General features: G+C 42.1%; 2 protein-coding genes across 5 annotated transcripts in view; one reads left to right on the top strand and one right to left on the bottom strand.

Moving 5' to 3' along the window:
• LOC139265453 (probable gluconokinase) overlaps nt 1–9,720 on the top strand; it is a 52,331-nt gene extending 42,611 nt beyond the window's left edge. For all 3 annotated transcript variants that reach the window (XM_070882474.1, XM_070882465.1, XM_070882482.1), the window contains one exon: nt 1,020–9,720. In XM_070882474.1, the coding sequence (XP_070738575.1) occupies nt 1,020–1,389 (370 nt within the window). In that variant the 3' untranslated portion in view covers nt 1,390–9,720. The remainder of the gene's footprint in view (nt 1–1,019) is intronic.
• Nucleotides 9,721–14,691: 4,971 nt separating this feature from the next.
• LOC139265437 (ubiquilin-1-like) overlaps nt 14,692–18,762 on the bottom strand; it is a 94,208-nt gene continuing 90,137 nt past the window's right edge. For both annotated transcript variants that reach the window (XM_070882455.1, XM_070882446.1), the window contains exon 11: nt 14,692–15,774. In XM_070882455.1, coding sequence (XP_070738556.1) covers nt 15,616–15,774 — 159 coding nt within the window. In that variant the 3' untranslated portion in view covers nt 14,692–15,615. The remainder of the gene's footprint in view (nt 15,775–18,762) is intronic.

The raw sequence follows: 18,762 nt of genomic DNA, 5'->3' as shown, positions 1-18,762 counted from the left end.
AGGTCTTTTAAATATTTCCAATAGGTTTACCATCCTACAGCCAGCCAGATTGACAGGCTGGCTGCCTGTCAAGCAGGAAAACTGCAGGGGTGTGGATGTCGGGTTGTCAGGGAAGTGTAACATCAGGGTGGACAGGGAAGTCGGACATCACGCAGGGGAGGGAGGTGGGAAGGCGGGGTGGGGTTGGGGGGGGGGGGGGGGGGCAGGGGTCCAATCATGTAGAGGTAAGCTTGTTGGGCCTGGTGAAACACTCCTCCTCCTTCTGGCCCACAAGCAGGGCAATAAAGGTACTTGCCTCAAGGATCCAGCCGTTCTCTCCTCCTTTTACTTGCCAGGATTCCCGAGGCCCGAGATACCGTCCTCCATGCGTTAAAAATGAAAATGCTGTTAAAATGGAGGCGCCATCTCTACCCTCTCAATTCCCTCCTCACCATCGAACGTTGGTTTTTTTGACATGAAATCAGTCTAAAGTGCTGGCAATATTTACCAACAAGCTTAACAAGACAGTGAGGTTATTATAAGGTTTAAACACTGAATAATTAATTGGTCGGCAAACAGTAGTTTACTGTCATGTGTTTGTAGTATCAGTCTGTATGTCCTCATCGCCACATGCTCACATTCTGGTTCTTGCCCCCATCAAAGTGGCACAGCAGGCTGCTTCCATTAGACATACTAGATCCCAGAGAACGAGCACCTCTTGTTCCATCTGTCAGCACCTGCATCCATAGGGATCTGATACTGATGGCCATCATTAGCTGCTGTTTTTTTTTCTACTTCCTTCTTTTGTTGTTGGTCACAAGATCTTCATTCTCTTGCCAGATTCTTAACTAGTTTGCCACACACCGACAGTTGCTAGATTAACAGTGCTTTTGGCCAAGTTTAGCTTATTTTTACATTTGGATTCAACCTTGTTTACAAATAATGCTAAACTTCTTTGGTTATTTGAATATCTGTACTACAGGCTGTACTATATTCCTTATGATAAATATAATTGTTTTGATTTTTTTGTTCAACCACAGGGAAAAATCATGTGGAGTAAATATGATCCTAGCATGTTCTTCTCTGAAGAGAATGTATCGAAAAATCCTGACTGGTGAGCAGAGTACAGTCAAGACAGATTCAGAAAGCTGTACAGAACAGAATCAGGAACAAGCACAACTTGGCTGCAACAAGGAGATCTTGTTTGTATATCTTCATGGCTCTATAGAATTGATTACTAAGAGGTTACAGAGCAGAAAAGGACATTTCATGTCATCTTCTTTGTTACAGTCTCAATTTGACACTCTGGAACCACTAGAGGGGACTGAGAATTACATTGACATTAGTATTGAGAAAAGCATTCCAGAGATAGTGGCTGAGATTGAGAAAGATCTGAGTTGGAATCTTTGATTTTTAACAGGGCAGCAAAATTACTACAAAATACTGGTCGGAAAACATATTACATGTATGTGATAATGGGTCAGTAATTTGTTGTTGCATAGCATAATTACATAGAAACATAGAAAATAGGTTCAGGAGTAGGCCATTTGGCCCTTCGAGCCTGCACCACCATTCAATAAGATCATGGCTGATCATTCACCTCAGTACCCCTTTCCTGCTTTCTCTCCATACCCCTTGATCCCTTTAGCTGTAAGGGCCATATCTAACTCCTTCTTGACTATATCCAACGAACTGGCATCAACAACTCTCTGAGGTAGAGAATTCCACAGGTTAACAACTCGTTGAGTGAAGATGTTTCTCCTCATCTCGGTCCTAAATGGCTTGCCCCTTATCCTTGGACTGTGACCCCTGGTTCTGGACTTCCCCAACATCGGGAACATTCTTCCTACATCTAACCTGTCCAGTCCAGTCAGAATTTTATATATGTTTCCAAGAGATCCCCTCTCATTCTTCTAAACACCAGTGACGACAACCCAATCGATCCAGTCTCTCCTCATATGTCAGCCCTGCCATCCCGGGAATCAGTCTGGTGAACCTTCGCCGCACTCCCTCAATAGCAAGAACGTTCTTCTTCAGATTAGGAGACCACAATTGAACACAATATTCCAGGTGAGGCCTCACTAAGGCCCTGTACAACTGCAGTAAGACCTCCCTGCTCCTATACTCAAATCCCCTAGCTAGGAAGGCCAACATGCCATTTGCCTTCTTCACTGCCTGCTGTACCTGCATGCAAACTTTCAGTGACTGATGTACTATGACACCCAGGTCTTGTTGCACCTCCCCTTTTCCGAATCTGCCGCCATTCAGATAATATTCTGCCTTCATGTTTTTGCCACCAAAGTGGATAACCTCACATTTATCCACATTATATTGCATCTGCCATGCATTTGCCCACTCATCTAACCTGTCCAAGTCACCCTGCATCCTCTTAGCATCCTCCTCACAGTTCATATCGCCACCCAGCTTAGTGTCATCTGCAAATTTGGAGATATTACACTCAATTCCTTCATCTAAATCATTGACATATATTGTAAATAGCTGGGGTCCCAGCACTGAGCCCTACGGCACCCCACTAGTCACTGCCTGCCATTCTGAAAAGGACCAGTTTATCCCGAGTCTCTGCTTCCTGTCTGCCAACCAGTTCTCTATCCACGTCAGTACATTCCATTTGCCTTCCTCATTGTGAGTGGGTAAAAATTTGGCAGGTGGAGTATAATGTGGGGAAATATGAGGTTATCCACTTTGACAGACAAAATAGAAAAGCAAATTACTGTATAATTTAAATGGAGAAAAATTGCAAAATGCTGCAGTAGACGGACCTGGGGGTCCTTGTGCATGTAACAAAGTTAGTATGCAGGTACAGCAAGTAATCAGGAAGGCAAATGGAATGTTGGCCTTTATTGCAAGGGGGATGGAGTATAAAAGCAGGGAAGTCCTGCTGCAATTGTGCAGGGTATTGATGAGGTCACACCTAGAGTACTGTGTATAGTTTTGGTCTCCATATTTAAAGGCAGGATATACTTGCCTTGGAGGATGTTCCAAGAAGGTTCACTAGGTTGATTCCAGAGATGAGGAGGTTGACTTATGAAGATAGGTTGGGCCTATACTCATTGGAGTTCAGAAGAATGAGAGGTGATCTTATCGAAACATACAAAATAATGTGGGGACTCGACAAGGTGGATGCAGAGAGGATGTTTCCACTGATGGAGGAGACGAACTAGAGGGCATCGTTTCAGAATAAAGGATCCGCCCATTTAAAACGGAGTTGAGGAATTTCTTCTGAGGGTCGTAAATCTGTGAAATTCTCTGCCCCAGAGAGCTGTGGACGCTGGGTCATTGAATGTATTTAAGGCGGAGATAGACAGATTTTTGAGCAATAAGGGAATAAAGGATTATGGGGAGCGGGCAGGGAAGTGGAGTGGGGTTCATGATCAGATCAGCCATGATCTTATTAAATGGCGGAGCAAATTCGAGGGGCCAAATGGCCTACTCCTGCTCCTATTTCTTATGTTATTGTAAATAGTTGAGGCCCCAGCACCAATCCCTGTGGCACCCCGCTAGTGACCATTTGCGAACCGGAAAATGACCCATTCATCCTGACTCTCTATTTCCTGTTAGTGAGCCAATCCTTTATCCATGCTAATATATTGCCCCCAACTCCGTGAACTTTTATCCTGTGCAGTAACCTTTTATGTGGCACCTTATCGAATGCCTTCTGGAAATCCAAATACACCACAACCACTGGTTCCTCTTATCCATCCTGCTCGTTACATCCTCAAAGAACTCCAGCAAATTTGTCAAACACGATTTCCCTTTCATAAAACCAGGCTGACTCTGCTTGACTGTATTCTGCTTTTCCAAATTCCCTTCTACTGCTTCCTTAATAATGGACTCCAGCATTTTCCCAATGACATGTAAGGCAAACTGGTCGATAGTTTCCTGCTTTGTCTGCCTCCTTTTTTTTTTTAAATAGGGGTGTTACATTTGCGGTTTTCCAATCCGTTGGGACCTCCCCAGAATCGAGGAAATTTTGATAGATTACAACCAATGCATCCACTATCTCTACAGCCACTTCTTTTAAGACCCTAGGATGCAGGCCGTCAGGTCCAGGGGACATGTCCACTTTTAGTCCCATTATTTTACCACGTACTTTTTCTTTAGTGATAGTGATTGTTTTAACATAGAAAATAGGTGCAGGAATAGGCCATTCGGCCCTTCGAGCCTGCATCACCAATCAATATCATGGCTGATCATTCCTTCAGTACCCCGTTCCTGCTTTCTCTCCATAACCCTTGATCCCTTTAGCAGTAAGGGCCACATCTAACTCCCTCTTGAATATATCCAATGAACTGGCATCAACAACTCTCTGCGATAGGGAATTCCATAGGTTAACAACTCTCTGAGTGAAGAAGTTCCTCCTCATCTCAGTCCTAAATGGCTTACCCCTTATCCTAAGACTATGTCCCCTGGTTCTGGACTTCCCCAACATCAGGAACATTCTTCCTGTATTTAACCTGTCCAGTCCCGTCAGAATTTTATATGTGTCTATGAGATCCACTCTCATCCTTCTAAACTCCAGTGAATACAGACCCAGTCGATCCAGTCTCTCCTCATATGTCAGTCCTGCCATCCCGGAATCAGTCTAGTGAACCTTCGCTGCACTCCCTCAATAGCAAGAACGTCCTTCCTCAGATTAGGAGACCAAAACTGAACATAATATTCCAGGTGGGGCCTCACCAAGGCCCTGTACAACTGCAGTAAGACTTCCCTGCTCCTATACTCAAATCCCCTTGCTATGAAAGCCAACATACCATTTGCCTTCTTCACCGCCTGCTGTACTGCAAGCCAACCTTCAATGACTGATGAATCATGACACCCAGGTCTCGCTGCACTTCCCCTTTTCCTAATCTGCCGCCATTCAGATAATATTCTGCCTTCGTGTTTTTGTCCCCAAAGTGGATAACCTCACATTTATGCACATTATACTGCGTCTGCCATGTATTTGCCCACTCGCCTAACCTGTCCAAATCACCCTGCAGACTCATAGCATCCTCCTCACAGCTCACACCGCCACCCAGTTTAGTGTCATCTGCAAACTTGGAGATATTACACTCAATTCCATCATCCAAATCATTACTATATATTGTAAAGAGCTGGGGTCCCAGCACTGAGCCCTGCGGCACTCCACTAGTCACTGCCTGCCATTCTGAAAAGGACCCGTTAATCCCAAGTCTCTGCTTCCTGTCTGCCAACCAGTTCTCTATCCACGTCAGTACATTACCCCCCAATACCATGTGCTTTAATTTTGCACACCAAGCTCGTGTGGGACCTTGTCAAAAGCTTTTTGAAAGTCCAAATACACCACATCCACTGGTTCTCCCCTGTCCACTCTACTAGTTATATCCTCAAAAAATTCCATAAGATTTGTCAAGCATGATTTCCCCTTCATAAATCCATGCTGACTTGGACCAATCCTATCACTGCTTTCCAAATGTGCTACTATTTCATCCTTAATGATTGATTGATTCCAACATTTTCCCCACGACTGATGTCAGGCTAACCGGTCTATAATTACCCGTTTTCTCTCTCCCTCCTTTTTTAAAAAGTGGTGTTCCATTAGCAACCCTCCAGACCATAGGAACTGATGCAGAGTCTATAAACTGTTGGAAAATTATCACCAATGCATCCACTATTTCTAGGGCCACTTCCTTAAGTACTCTGGGATGTAGACTATCAGACCCTGGGGATTTATCGGCCGTCAATCCCGTCAATTTCCCTCACACAATTTCCCGCCTAATAAGGATATCCTTTAGTTCCTCCTTCTCACTAGACCTTCGGACCCCTAGTACATCGGGAAGGTTATTTGTGTCTTCCTTTGTGAAGACAGAACAAAGTACTTGCTCAATTGGTCTGCCATTTTTTTGTTCCCCATTATAAATTCACCCGAATCCGACTGCAAGGGACCAACATTTGTCTTCACTAATCTTTTTCTCTTCACATATCTATAGAAGCTTTTGCAATCACTTTTTATATTTCCTGCAAGCTTCCTCTCGTACTCTATTTTCCCTCTCTTAACTAAACCCTTTGTCCTCCTCTGCTGTATTCTAAATTTCTCCCAGTCTTCCGGCTTGCTATTTTTTCTGGCTAATTTGTATGCCTCTTCCTTGGATTTAACACTATCCTTAATTTCCCTTATTAGCCACGGTTGAGCCACCTTCCCCGTTTTATTTTTACTCCAGACAGGGATGTACAATTGTTGAAGTTCATCCATGTGATCTTTAAATGTTTACCATTGCCTATCCACCGTCAACCCTTTAAGTATCACTCGCCAGTTTATTCTAGTCAATTCGCGCCTCATACCATCAAAGTTACATTTCCTTAAGTTCAGGACCCTAGTTTCTGAATTAACTTTGTCACTCTCCATCTTAATAAAGAATTCTACCATATTATGGTCACTCTTCCCCAAGGGGCCTCGCAGAACAAGATTGCTAATCAGTCCCTTCTCATTACACATCACCCAGTCTCGGATGGCCAGCTCTCTGGTTGGTTCCTCGACATATTGGTCTGGAAAACCATCCCCAATACACTCCAGGAAATCCTTCTCCACCGCATTGCTACCAGTTACGTTAGCCCAATCAATATGTAGATTACAGTTGCCCATGATTACTGCTGTACCTTTATTGCACACATCCCTTATTTCTTGTTTGATGCTGTCCCCAACCTCACTACTACTATTTGGTGGCCTGTACACAGCTCCCACTAGCGTTTTCTGCCCTTTGGTATTCCGTAGCTCCACCCATACCACATCATCCAAACTAATGTTCTTCCTTACAATTGCATTAATTTCCTCTTTAACCAGCAACGCCACCCGCCTCTTTTTTCTTTCCGTCTATCCTTCCTAAATGCTGAATGCCCCTGGATGTTGAGTTCCCAGCCTTGGTCACCCTGGAGCCATGTCTCTATGATGCCAATCACATCATACCCGTTAACTGCCCGAATACTCCTCGCATTAAGTTCCCCCCCCCCCCTCTAATAGCCCCTTGATTATCTATTATTGGGATGTTTTTAGTGTCTTCTACCATGAAGATCGATACAAATTATTTGTTGAAAGTCTCTGCCATTTCACTGTTCCCCATTATTAATTCCCCAGTCTCATCCTCTAAGAGACCAACGTTTACTTTAGCTGCTCTCTTTTACATACCTGTAGAAGCTCTTACTATCTGTTTTTATATTTCGTGCTAATTTACTCTCATAATCCATCTTCTCTATTATTCTTCCTTACTGCCCCTTTTGCCATAAATGCACTTAACAGCTTCGCCCTGGATCTTGTGCGCAGGCCAAAAAAAACTCTTCCATTACCTGCCTCAGAATACTGATCCATGAAGAATTATTTGGATACACCTTCTCCACCACAAGCTTAACCTGCATTAGGACTTTACTGTCACTGAAAAAGGATGAATGGTAGTCACCAATTGCGAGGAGTTAAGAAGAAAAAACGCCTGGTGAATAGTAATTTCAAGTTCCTGATACAAATCTAATACAAAAATAAATGCTGCTGCACAGATCGGCCAGAATCTGGAAAAGGTTCCGGTAGAGAACCTTTATCAGAATTAGTAGCAGTAGGCTTGTTTAGCTGACATTTCTGCACCGTTGAGCTATCAAAATTAGCTTGCTTAATGTAGGTTAAAGCAGCCATCAGCCCCAGTGAGCTAAATACGAAAATGTGGCCCAACTTCAGTCATAGCACCTCATCAGGCTCAATATGCACAGCCTCCAATGAATAAACAGATGCATACTTGGAAGGAAATGAGTATTTTTAGTGTAATAGGATAATAATAGTGCAGTGGGCTTCTATGTGTGCTGTAAAATTTTATGATTGACAGCTAATTTGAATTTAAGAAAATTTACTTTATCCTCGTCAAATTCCTGGTTCAAAATAGGCTGAAAGTATATCTAGAACATATCAGAAGGCCCAAGTATGTTTGTTCATCCTGTGTTTACAGAAATGTTAAATCATGCTAGAACTATCATGCCTGGGTTTTAGGTTTAAAATTACAATATACTTAAATTTCTGTATCTTCCAGCTCCTGATTTGCATCTTGAGGATAGGTAATACTATAGCATAGGCTGTATGGTAGTATAGTGGTTATGTCACTGGACTAATAATCCAAATGACACTGGTTCAAATCCCATCATGGCAGTTTTTTAAAAAAGCTACCACCAGTAAAAGTGACCATGTAGCCGTAGGAATGTACAAATGAAACTGGTTTACTAATGTCCTTTAGGAAAGGAAACCTGCCGTCCTTATCCAGTCTGGCCTATATGTGACTCTAGTCCCACACCAATGTGGTCGACTCTTAACTGCCCCCTGAAGTGGCTTAGCGCACCACTGAGCCAAGGCCACTGTGGATTGGTAATAAATGCTGGCCTGGCCATCTCACATCCCAAGAATGAATTTTAAAAAATACTTCACGTTCACTCCTTGATGTCAATTTGCCGCATCCCTCCCCCACTCCCATATGCAACCCAATAATTGACCTACGGCCCGAAATGGATATCTTCCCTAAAGCTGGTCTATCTCAGAAAAACCACACCACACTCAACCTCAAAGGAACAGGAGAGAGGGACTGCCAATCAAAAAATAAGATACCCCACAACAGGAAGGCAACACAAGTAAGAGACATTCTTTGATTCACTATGAGCAATCCTCCAAGAGATCAGCATATATAAAAATGTACATCGTGTGCATTTCATTCGTGCCTTTCTATATGCAAATTTTTCATACTTCAAAAACAAAGTATTAAAACCCCAATCATCTGCAATGAACAAAAGGACAATTAACAAATCAAAAGGAGTTAGATGTAGTCCTTACTACTAGAGGGATCAAGGGGTATGGCGAGAAAGCAGGAATGGGGTACTGAAGTTGCATGTTCAGCCATGAACTCATTGAATGGCGGTTCAGGCTCGAATGGCCTACTCCTGCACCTATTTTCTATGTTTCTATGTTTCAAAATATCTATCTGCCGATTGATATCAGCAATTAGTTGGTAATCTGTGAACTGAAGCTTGCAACCATTCCAATCTGCAAAGTTCTCTGACCAAGCAACAATTAAACTGATTAATTTATACCCATTTACTGAACAATTGTACTTTGTGGCCTTAAAGGGACATAGATCCAAATTAGCAGCTGAATAATCTATTGTGCATCATGCGGTTTAACACCCGTCTCCATAAAACAGTATTAATTGGAGTTACCATGGCACAGTGGAGGATCTTGTAGCCTTCTGCCCAATGGAAACAAGGTGGAAATACCCCAAAAATTCTAGGGAAGAACTTACTGCCCTGTTCCTGCTGTCGCTGTGGCCATCCCTATTTTGCTCAGGTCCTCAGAATAGTCGACCCAGGCTGCCAGCTGAGCAAGCGCACTGCTAATTTCGTAATTTATATCAGGGTCCTAGGACATCAACAGGGCTTTGATGCTATTTTAGGACTGAACTGGACAGAGCGTGTGTCATTCACACTCCGCTGAATATCTGCTGGTAGTTCAGTCGAAGAGGGGAGGCGGCACTATATATATATATATATATATATATATATATTCTTGCAGGTGATTGGCTCACATTATATATTCATAAAACTATGAACAGGTAGGGATCATATCAAACAACATAGCAGCAAGCACGAAGAGAAACCTAGCATTAAGTTCAAAAAACTTTGAATGAAAAACGACCATAAAAAAAAGGTAAACCAATTAAATCCAGTACTTTTTGAAAATCTTGCAGCAGTCTTGTTTTTGTTTGCTACTGGAGATAAACTTTGAAGACATTTAGGGCTCGAATTTCGGTTTTCAGCGAAAATGGTAGTTTTATGCCAAAATTACCATTTTCGCTTCGCTATCATTTTTAGGCCCACTTTTCAGCCTTTAATTTGCGCATCGGTAAAAATCATCGTTGCTTGCACCGCGAATTTCGGCAACTTTAGTCCGGAGCCGATAGCACTGCAAGAGGCCTTGGGAGGGGGAAAAACAACAAAAATTGCAAAAAACAAAAAAGATTCACAAAACCCTTACTAAGTCGCTGAAAAAGAATTAATAAAACTGTAACTTAACTTTTTTTTGCAGGTCTTCATACTTACCGCTGCTGGCAGGGCAGGTTCTCTGTATGCTGGGCGCAGAATACAGGTGCCGAGAGAACCAAAAATTTATCACAAACATTAATTGCTATGTTGCATGTCGGCGCTCCTCTCCCTGACAGTACGTGGAAGCGCCGCTGCAAAAAGTTATCCAGAGATTCCACCGACCAGGTTTTCATGTGGAAGGTCAAATCGCGGCAAAAAACCTGGTTGCAAAATTGTCAAAATTCTAGCCCAAAAAGTTTACAAGAAAATCAAACTAATTCAGATATAGCATTTTCTGTTAGAAATGTCCCCAACGATATTTTCTACCAGAGGTTATTAGTAGCCTCAGCCTGGACTTCATACAGATTGCCAGATGCATCAGTCAGTTAAAGACTAAACATAGTACAGCCTAGTTTACAAGATGCACTTCTGCTTGCAAGTTTTAGAAATGATGATTGAAAGCAAGAATGGCCATTCAAAGCATGTGCCAGAATTCCGTTTTACAAGACAGGTTCGACAAGCCAATGTCTATTATGAGGTAATTATGAGAGTTTATTGTATCAAACAAAAGACATGGCAAAACATGAATTCCGAAACCTGCTCAGAGATAATTTTGAAGGCAAAAATGTGTATATTAAATAATAGCTAATATCTGACAACACAGAAAATAGGTGCAGGAGTAGGCCATTCAGCCCTTCGAGCCTGCACCACCATTCAATATGATAATAGCTGATCATGCACTTCAGTACCCCATTCCTACTTTCTCTCCATACCCCTTGATCCTTTTAGCCATAAGGGCCACATCTAACTCCCTCTTGAATATATCCAATGAACTGGCATCAACAACTTTCTGTGAGAGAGAATTCCACAGGTTCACAATTCTCCGAGTGAAGATGTTTCTCCTCATCTCGGTCCGAAATGGCTTACCCCTTATCCTTAAGACTGTGACCCCTGTTTCTGGACTTCCCCAACATCGGGAACATTCTTCCGACATCTAACCTGTCCACTTCCATCAGAATTTTATCTGTTTCTATGAGATCCCCTCTCATTCTTCTAAATTGCAGTGAAGATAAGCCTAATCGATCCAGTCTTTCTTCATTTGTCAGTGCTGCCATCCCGGGAATCAGTCTGATGAATCTTCGCTGCACTCCGTCAATAGCAAGAATGTCCTTCCCTAGATTAGACGACCAAAACTGTGCAATATTCAAGGTGTGGCCTCACCAAGGCCCTGTACAACTGCAGTAAGACCTCCCTGCTCCTATACTCAAATCCTCTCACTATGAAGGCCAACATACCATTTGCCTTCTTCACCGCCTGCTGTACCTGCATGCCAACTTTCAATGACTGATGTACCATGACACCCAGGTCTCGTTGCACCTCCCCTTTTCCCAATCTGTCACCATTCAGATAATATTCTGCCTTCCTGTTTTTGCCACCAAAGTGGATAACCTCACATTTATCTACATTATACTGCATCTGCCATGCATTTGCACACTCACCTAACCTGTCCAAGTCACCCTGCAGCCTCTTAGCATCCTCCTCATAGCTCACACTGCCATCCAGCTTAGTGTCATCTGCAAACTTGGGAGATATTACATTCAGTTCCTTCATCTAAATCATTAATGTATATTGTAAATAGCTGGGGTCCCAGCACTGAACCTTGCGGTACCGCACTAGTCACTGCCTGCCATTCTGAAAAGGACCCGTTTAGTACTACTCTTCGCTTCCTGTCTGCCAACCAGTTCTCTATCCACCTCAATACATTACCCCCAATACCATGTGCTTTAATTTTGCACACTAATCTTTTGTGTGGGACCTTGTCAAAAGCCTTTTGAAAGTCCAAATACACATCCACTGGTTCTCCCTTGTCCACTCTACCAATTACATCCTCAAAAAATTTTAGATTTGTCAAGCATGATTTCCCTTTCATAAATCCATGCTGACTTGGACCAATCCTGTCACTATTTTCCAAATGCGCTGCTGTTACATCTTTAATAACTGATTCCAATATTTTCCCCATTGCCGATGTCTCTCTCCCTACTTTTTTTTTTCAAGTGGGGTTGCATTAGCTACCCTCCAATCCATAGGAACTGATCCAGAATCTATAGAATGTTGGAAAATGACCACCAATGCATCCACTATTTCTAGGGCCACTTCCTTAAATACTCTGGGATTCAGATTATCCGACAACTATCAGCAAGGCATTCGATAAGGTGCCACACAAAAGGTTACTGCAGAAGATAAAGGTACACGGAATCAGAGGAAATGTATTAGCATGGATAGAGAATTGGCTAACTAACAGAAAGCAGTGTCGGGATAAATGGATCCTTTTCAGGTTGGCAATCGGTGGTTAGTGGTATGCCACAGGGATCGGTGCTGGACCACAGCTGTTTACAATATACATAGATGACCTGGAAGAGGGAACAGAGTGTAGTGTAACGAAATTTGCAGATGACACAAAGATTAGTGGGAAAGCGGGTTGTGTATAGGACATAGAGAGGCTGCAAAGAGATTTAGATAGGTTAAGCGAATGGGCTAAGGTTTAGCAGATGGAATACAATGTTGGAAAATGTGAGGTCATCCACCTTGGAAAAGAAAACAGTAAAAGGGAATATTTGAATGGGAAGAAATTACAACATGCTGCGGTGCAGAGGGACCTGGGGGTCCTTGTGCATGAATCCCAAAAAGTTAGTTTGCAGGTGCAGCAGGTAATCAGAAAGGCGAATCGAATGTTGGCCTTCATTGCGAGAGGGATGGAGTACAAAAGCAGGGAGGTCCTGCTGCAACTGTACAGGGTATTGGTGAGGCCGCAGTTTTGCGTGCAGTTTTGGTCACCTTAAGGAAGGGTATACTGGCTTTGGAGGGGGTACAGAGACGATTCACTCGGCTGATTCCGGAGATATGGGGGGGGGGGGTTACCTTATGATAGATTGAGTAGACTGGGTCTTTACTCGTTGGAGTTCAGAAGGATGAGGGGTGATCTTATAGAAACATTTAAAATAATGAAAGGGATAGATAAGATAGAGGCAGAGAGCTTGTTTCCACTGGTCGGGGAGACTAGAACTAGGGGACACAAAATACAGGGGAGCCAATTTAAAACCGAGTTGAGAAGGAATTTCTTCTCCCAAGGAAGCAGTTGAGGCTAACTCATTGAATGTATTCAAATCACAGATAGATAGATTTTTAACTAATAAGGAAATTAAGGGTTATGGGGAGCGGGCGTGTAAGTGGAGCTGAGTCCACGGCCAGATCAGCCATGATCTTGTTGAGTGGCGGAGCAGGCTCGAGAGGCTAGATGGCCTACTCCTGTTCCTAATTCTTATGTTCTATAAGTACCACTGAAGATAGACACACGGATAAGAAAACTGGCGAGTTTAGAAGGACTTAGATCAGATCTTTGTATGTTGTAATGTATTCTAAGTGGTTACAATGGTTGAATTTATTTATGTTTATACGAACAATCATTGTTCTGCGTAGAAAGACAGTAACAAAGTCTACTGGAAGGAAAACGCCATTGTACAAGTTTGTAGGGCAGCTATGAAAAGGCCTGTGTCCAAACATTTGAGTCTATTTTGATAGCACTAAATATTGTTGAAGATGATAGTAAAGAGTTCATTTTTGCCCATCATCCCTTGTGTCTCTTAAATCACTCTGCCTTCCACCCCATCACAGACCCTCCATTTTGTTCTTTCCTCCCCTCCCTCTTTCAGTACCCCAGCGTTTCCTTAAGAATCTGTTCCATCTCAAACCTTTCCAGTTCTGACGAAGGGTCACAGATCCGAAACGTTAGCTCTGTTTCTCTCCACAGATGCTGCCTGACCTGCTGAGATTTCCAGCATTTTCTGTTTTTATTTCAGATTCCAGCATCTGCAGTATTTTGCTTTTGTAGTATTAAAGAGATTACATGCAGAGAATTACTTATTTTCAGAAATGTGGTATGCGAGAGAATAAATGTTACCTGCTGTTAAGAAAACTACTACTTATTTTCTATCCATGAATCAAATTAGAAAAGTATTTACTTCATTCTCTGAGGAAATCTTTTAAAAAGTTCTTTCCATCAATGGAGATACGCTCTCCCACTTTGGCAACACAGGAAGGATCCCTTGGAACTCCATAATCTGCAAGCCAGCCCATAGGAAATCTGGTAATAAATAAAAATGCAAAAGTCTTGCATCTAGCGTGTCTCTCACACTCCAGATATAACAAGCCAAAAGTCATATTTTGTTAGACAGACAATTTAAAAAAATGTTTTATTAAGTCAGTGATTATCTGGAGTTTAAAATGCACAAGGTACAAATGTTCCCCGAGTGACCTCAGTTTATTAGCAACAATTACCTTGATTTACCTACAAGACTTCGAAAGGAATAGTCAGGTTAGCAGCCAAATATTACAACTGGAGGTGGTCATTCATTCCAATATACTTGTGCCAGTGCCAATTCTAAATTGGAGCTATCTACCCCAATCCACAGATAATCAACATGTTTATTTCTATCTTGAGTGTCAGGACATCAATTTTCAATAGCTACTTAAGCAAATCCATGGTAGCTATAGGATTACTTGACCATAAATCTTTTACAGGAACAGTTAGATGATTCAATACATTGCTTTTTTTTTTAAATAAAAAAAAGAACACAATTTATTTTTAATTCAATTTTAATGATCTGCGCACATAAGTAATTACTACTGATAAAAACTGACGGGTTAAATATTTTGTACAAGGCAGTTCAGAGAAATAATTAGATTAATATCACAAGTGACACTTTAAAAAGAAAAAAATGACATCCCAAATGATAATGCACATACAGTATGCTATGAGTCTACTGGCCAAAGCCAATCTGCTGTAGTTGAAAGCACACTGTTTAGAATAAGGTGCTCATTAAAGCTGCACAAAGATTTGAAGTCATCCAGTATTAGGAAGCTCAAAACCACTGCAATTGCATTCAACAAGACTAGGAAGGTACCGAATAATTTTCAGTGAAATAATATGTAATGCAGTACATTTCTATGCATTTCATTTTGCATTTAAAGCAAAGTAATAAATATTAGATTCAGTGGTATTCTGCATTTAGTCTTTTGGATGCTATTTGCCATAATGCATGCTTCGTTCACAATACGCAATGGGTTGTCAGACACTGTAGCTTTAATCAGTTTCTTCTGCATCTCTTGCAAGACTTTGTTCTATACAAATTGCTATCAAGAGGCTACTGGTTAAACAGCAAGACTTGAGATTTAAACAGATTTTCAGGTCAGACCAAAGAAAACTTCACATGACTTGAAATGCTCAACTAAGTTTTTAAAAATTACAAACGCAACAAAGGAAGAAAATTTGTATGCATGCAACCAACATCTTGGCCTGACTCAAAAAGCATCAAATCCCAAGGCTCATGTACTGTACAAATGCCTCAGTGCACTCACTTATTATAATGCATCAATTATCTCAGTCTCCGACTACAAGACCCAATCTCAAAAGTCAAGCTGAAAAGAGCATTTTTTAAAAAGATTTAACCGCTGTTATATCAAAAATAAATTACAATTTCTTTGCAAGCTGCAGAAAGGTTGCTAAGATGGTTGAGAACCCAGTAGCCTTTCAATGGCTGCATTGACATCTCCACCTGTTGCTATTAGGGCTTGAAGGTTGGCTTCACGGTTCAGAAATCCCATTGCACTGAGCTGATCAAGTTGCTGCTGAAACTGTACTTCAGGATTCGGAGTCAAAGTCTGCTCAGCAGCGACATGTAAAGGCAACAAATGGGAAAAAAGAATGTCACCAGGTGTTCTCTATCAACAATAAATAGAAAAGTATTTCACAGATCTTCAAGTGGCCATTTTCATATGTAAGCCTCAACAATGAGTGTTGACAGACTATTTTATGATGGAGTATATCACAATCAAGGTAAGCTGGTTCTCAGCCACCCAATGTCCATGCATGCAATTTCCTGCGACTAGTTAAGGTGTTAGCCGTAGCTCAGTGGTAACAAACACTCGCATCAGAGTCCACTCCAGAAACTTGAGCACGAAAGGCTGACACTCCAGTGTGTAAGAATATTGATATGTTTTTACATTACTTTTGTTTCTAATAAAGACAAAACAGTAATGTAGACAGAATTAGTTTAAATCATATTCTTAAAGCTTGTCTTTTCCCCTCAGTGATGCTGATAAGATGGGCTTTTCATTGCAGCAGGGAGTTAGTGTAAGGGCAGGTAATATAAAAAGGTAATGTGTTGCTATGAGAAGATCAAAAGATTATTTACAACAAAGCCATGGCTTGGGAAAGATAATGGAAGGAAGTAAGTATGGTGTGGAAAGGGCACAGGGCTTCTCATTAGAGCAACTGAGTGGTCATAAAGCAATAGATAAGGTTGCATCCAGTGGGAAAAAAAGACAGTTGCTGCCTCCGAGACCCTATGGCATGAACAGGCTTGGAGAAGCCATCTTCATGGGTCCTCATTAAATCCATGCACAGCAAATTTTAGATGTGGGGCTAATGTGCACTACTTTGCATGTTGTTTAGGCTGTTTAAGATGAATGTTTTGTCAATAATAAATGAAGCAAATGATCAAACATATTGCTGTCTCTAGTTGCTGCCCGTCTCTGAGGAAGGACGTTCTTGCTATTGAGGGAGTGCAGCGAAGGTTCACCAGACCAATTCCAGGGGTGGCTGGACTGACATATGAGGAGAGACTGGATCGACTAGGCCTTTATACACTGGAGTTTAGAAGGATGAGGGGATCTCATAGAAACGTATAAGATTCTGACGGGACGGGACAGGTTAGATGCAGGAAGAATGTTCCTGATGTTGGGGAAGTACAGAACCAGGGGACACAGTCTTAGGATAAGGGGTAGGCCATTTAGGACTGAGATGAGGAGAAACTTTTTCACTCTAGAGAGTTGTTAAGCTGTGGAATTCCCTGCCAGAGAATTGTTGATGCCAGATCATTGGATATATTCAAGAGGGAGTTAGATATGGCCCTTACGGCTAAAGGGATCAAGGGGTATGGAGAGAAGGCAGGATAGGGGTACTGAGGTGAATGATCAGCCATGATCTTATTGAATGGTGCAGCTTCGAAGGGCCGAATGGCATACTCCTGCATCTATTTTCTATGTTTCTAATTTATGCAACACAGTGCAGTACTGAGGAAGTGTTACACTATCGGAGGTGCCATCTTTCTAACGAGATGTTAAATCGAGGCCCCATCTGCCCTTTCAGGTGGATGTAAATGATCCCATGGCATTATTTTGAAGCAGAACAGGCGAGTTCTCCGTGACCTCCCCAATACTTATCTTTCAACCAACATCACTAAAACAGATTATCTGGTCATTATCACAGTGCTGTTCCATATAATCATAGAATCTTAACAGCACAGAAGGAAGCCATCCGGAGCTCATTATGCCCGTGCTAGCTATTTGAAAGAGCTACAGGTGTGATGTCCGAAATCTGGAAACCTCGAGACTGATGCCGTTCTGGATATTTCCAGATTTCGGAATGTCTTTGCCTGGGCTGAGGTGGGTAGGGGAGGGGCCGGGGGGGGGTCGGGCTGCCGAGCGGCCGAGGTTGCGGGGGGGGGGGGGAAGGAGAGAGGGTGGGGCGGCCGAGGTAGGAGGTGGAGGGAGGTCGGCCAGCCGAGGGAGTCTGGATTTCGGAACATTTTACAGTTTCCGGACAATCCCGCCACGGATCGACCTGGTGTCCGGAATCTGGAACATTCCAAATTTTGGAATTTTAGATTTCGGACACTCAACCTGTATCACATTAGTCCCACTCTGGTTTTTCCCCATAGCCCTGCAATTTTGTCCCTTCAAGGATTTATCCAATTCCCTTTTGAAAGTTACTATTTAATCTGTTTCTAGCACCCGTTCAGGCAATGCATTCCAGATCATAACGCGCTGCGTAAAAAAAGACTCCTCATTTAACCTCTGGCTCTTTTGTCAATTACTTTATCGATCCTTCTGCCACTGGAAACAGGTTCTTCTTATTTACTCTATCAAAACACTGCATGATTTTGAACGCCTCGAGTAAATCTTCCCTTAACCGTCTCTGCTCTAAGGAAAACAGTCCCAGCTTCTCCAGTCTCTCCACGTAACTGGAGTCCCTCATCCAGAGTACCATTCTAGTAAATCTCCTCTGCACCCTCTCCAAAGCCTTGGCATACTTTCTAAAGTGTGGTGCCCAGAATTGGATACAATGCTCTAGCTGAGGCCTAACCAGTGATTTATAAAGGTTTAACATAACTTCTTGCTTTTTGTACTCTTATGGTTCTATTTATAAAGCCAAGGATCCCGTATGCCTCTAACAGCCTTTTCAACTTCAAAGATATCTGTACGTATACTCCAGGTCTCTGTCCTTGCACCCCCTTGAAAATTGTACCATTTTGTTTATATTGCCTCTTCTCATTCTTCCAAAATGTATCACTTCACACTTCTGTTAAACTTTCATCTATCATGTACAAAAGCAAAATACTGCAAATGCTGGAATCTGAAATAAAAACAGAAAATGCTGGAAATCTTAGGTGGTCAGGCAGCATCTGTGGAGAGGAAGCAGAGTTAACGTATTCATCTATCATGTGTCTGCCCAATTCACCAATCTGTCTATGTCTTCCTGAATTATCCTTCTGCTATTATCCTCGCTGTTTACTACTATTCCGAGTTTTGTGTCATTTTCAAATTTTGAAATTATGTCTTGTATATCCAAATCCAGGTCATTAATAC

The sequence above is a fragment of the Pristiophorus japonicus genome, chromosome 1, assembly GCF_044704955.1.
Source record: "Pristiophorus japonicus isolate sPriJap1 chromosome 1, sPriJap1.hap1, whole genome shotgun sequence".
Taxonomy (NCBI): Eukaryota; Metazoa; Chordata; class Chondrichthyes; family Pristiophoridae; genus Pristiophorus; species Pristiophorus japonicus.
The sequence above is the reverse complement of the archived record's forward strand: the minus strand, read 5'-3'. Positions and strand labels throughout refer to the sequence as shown.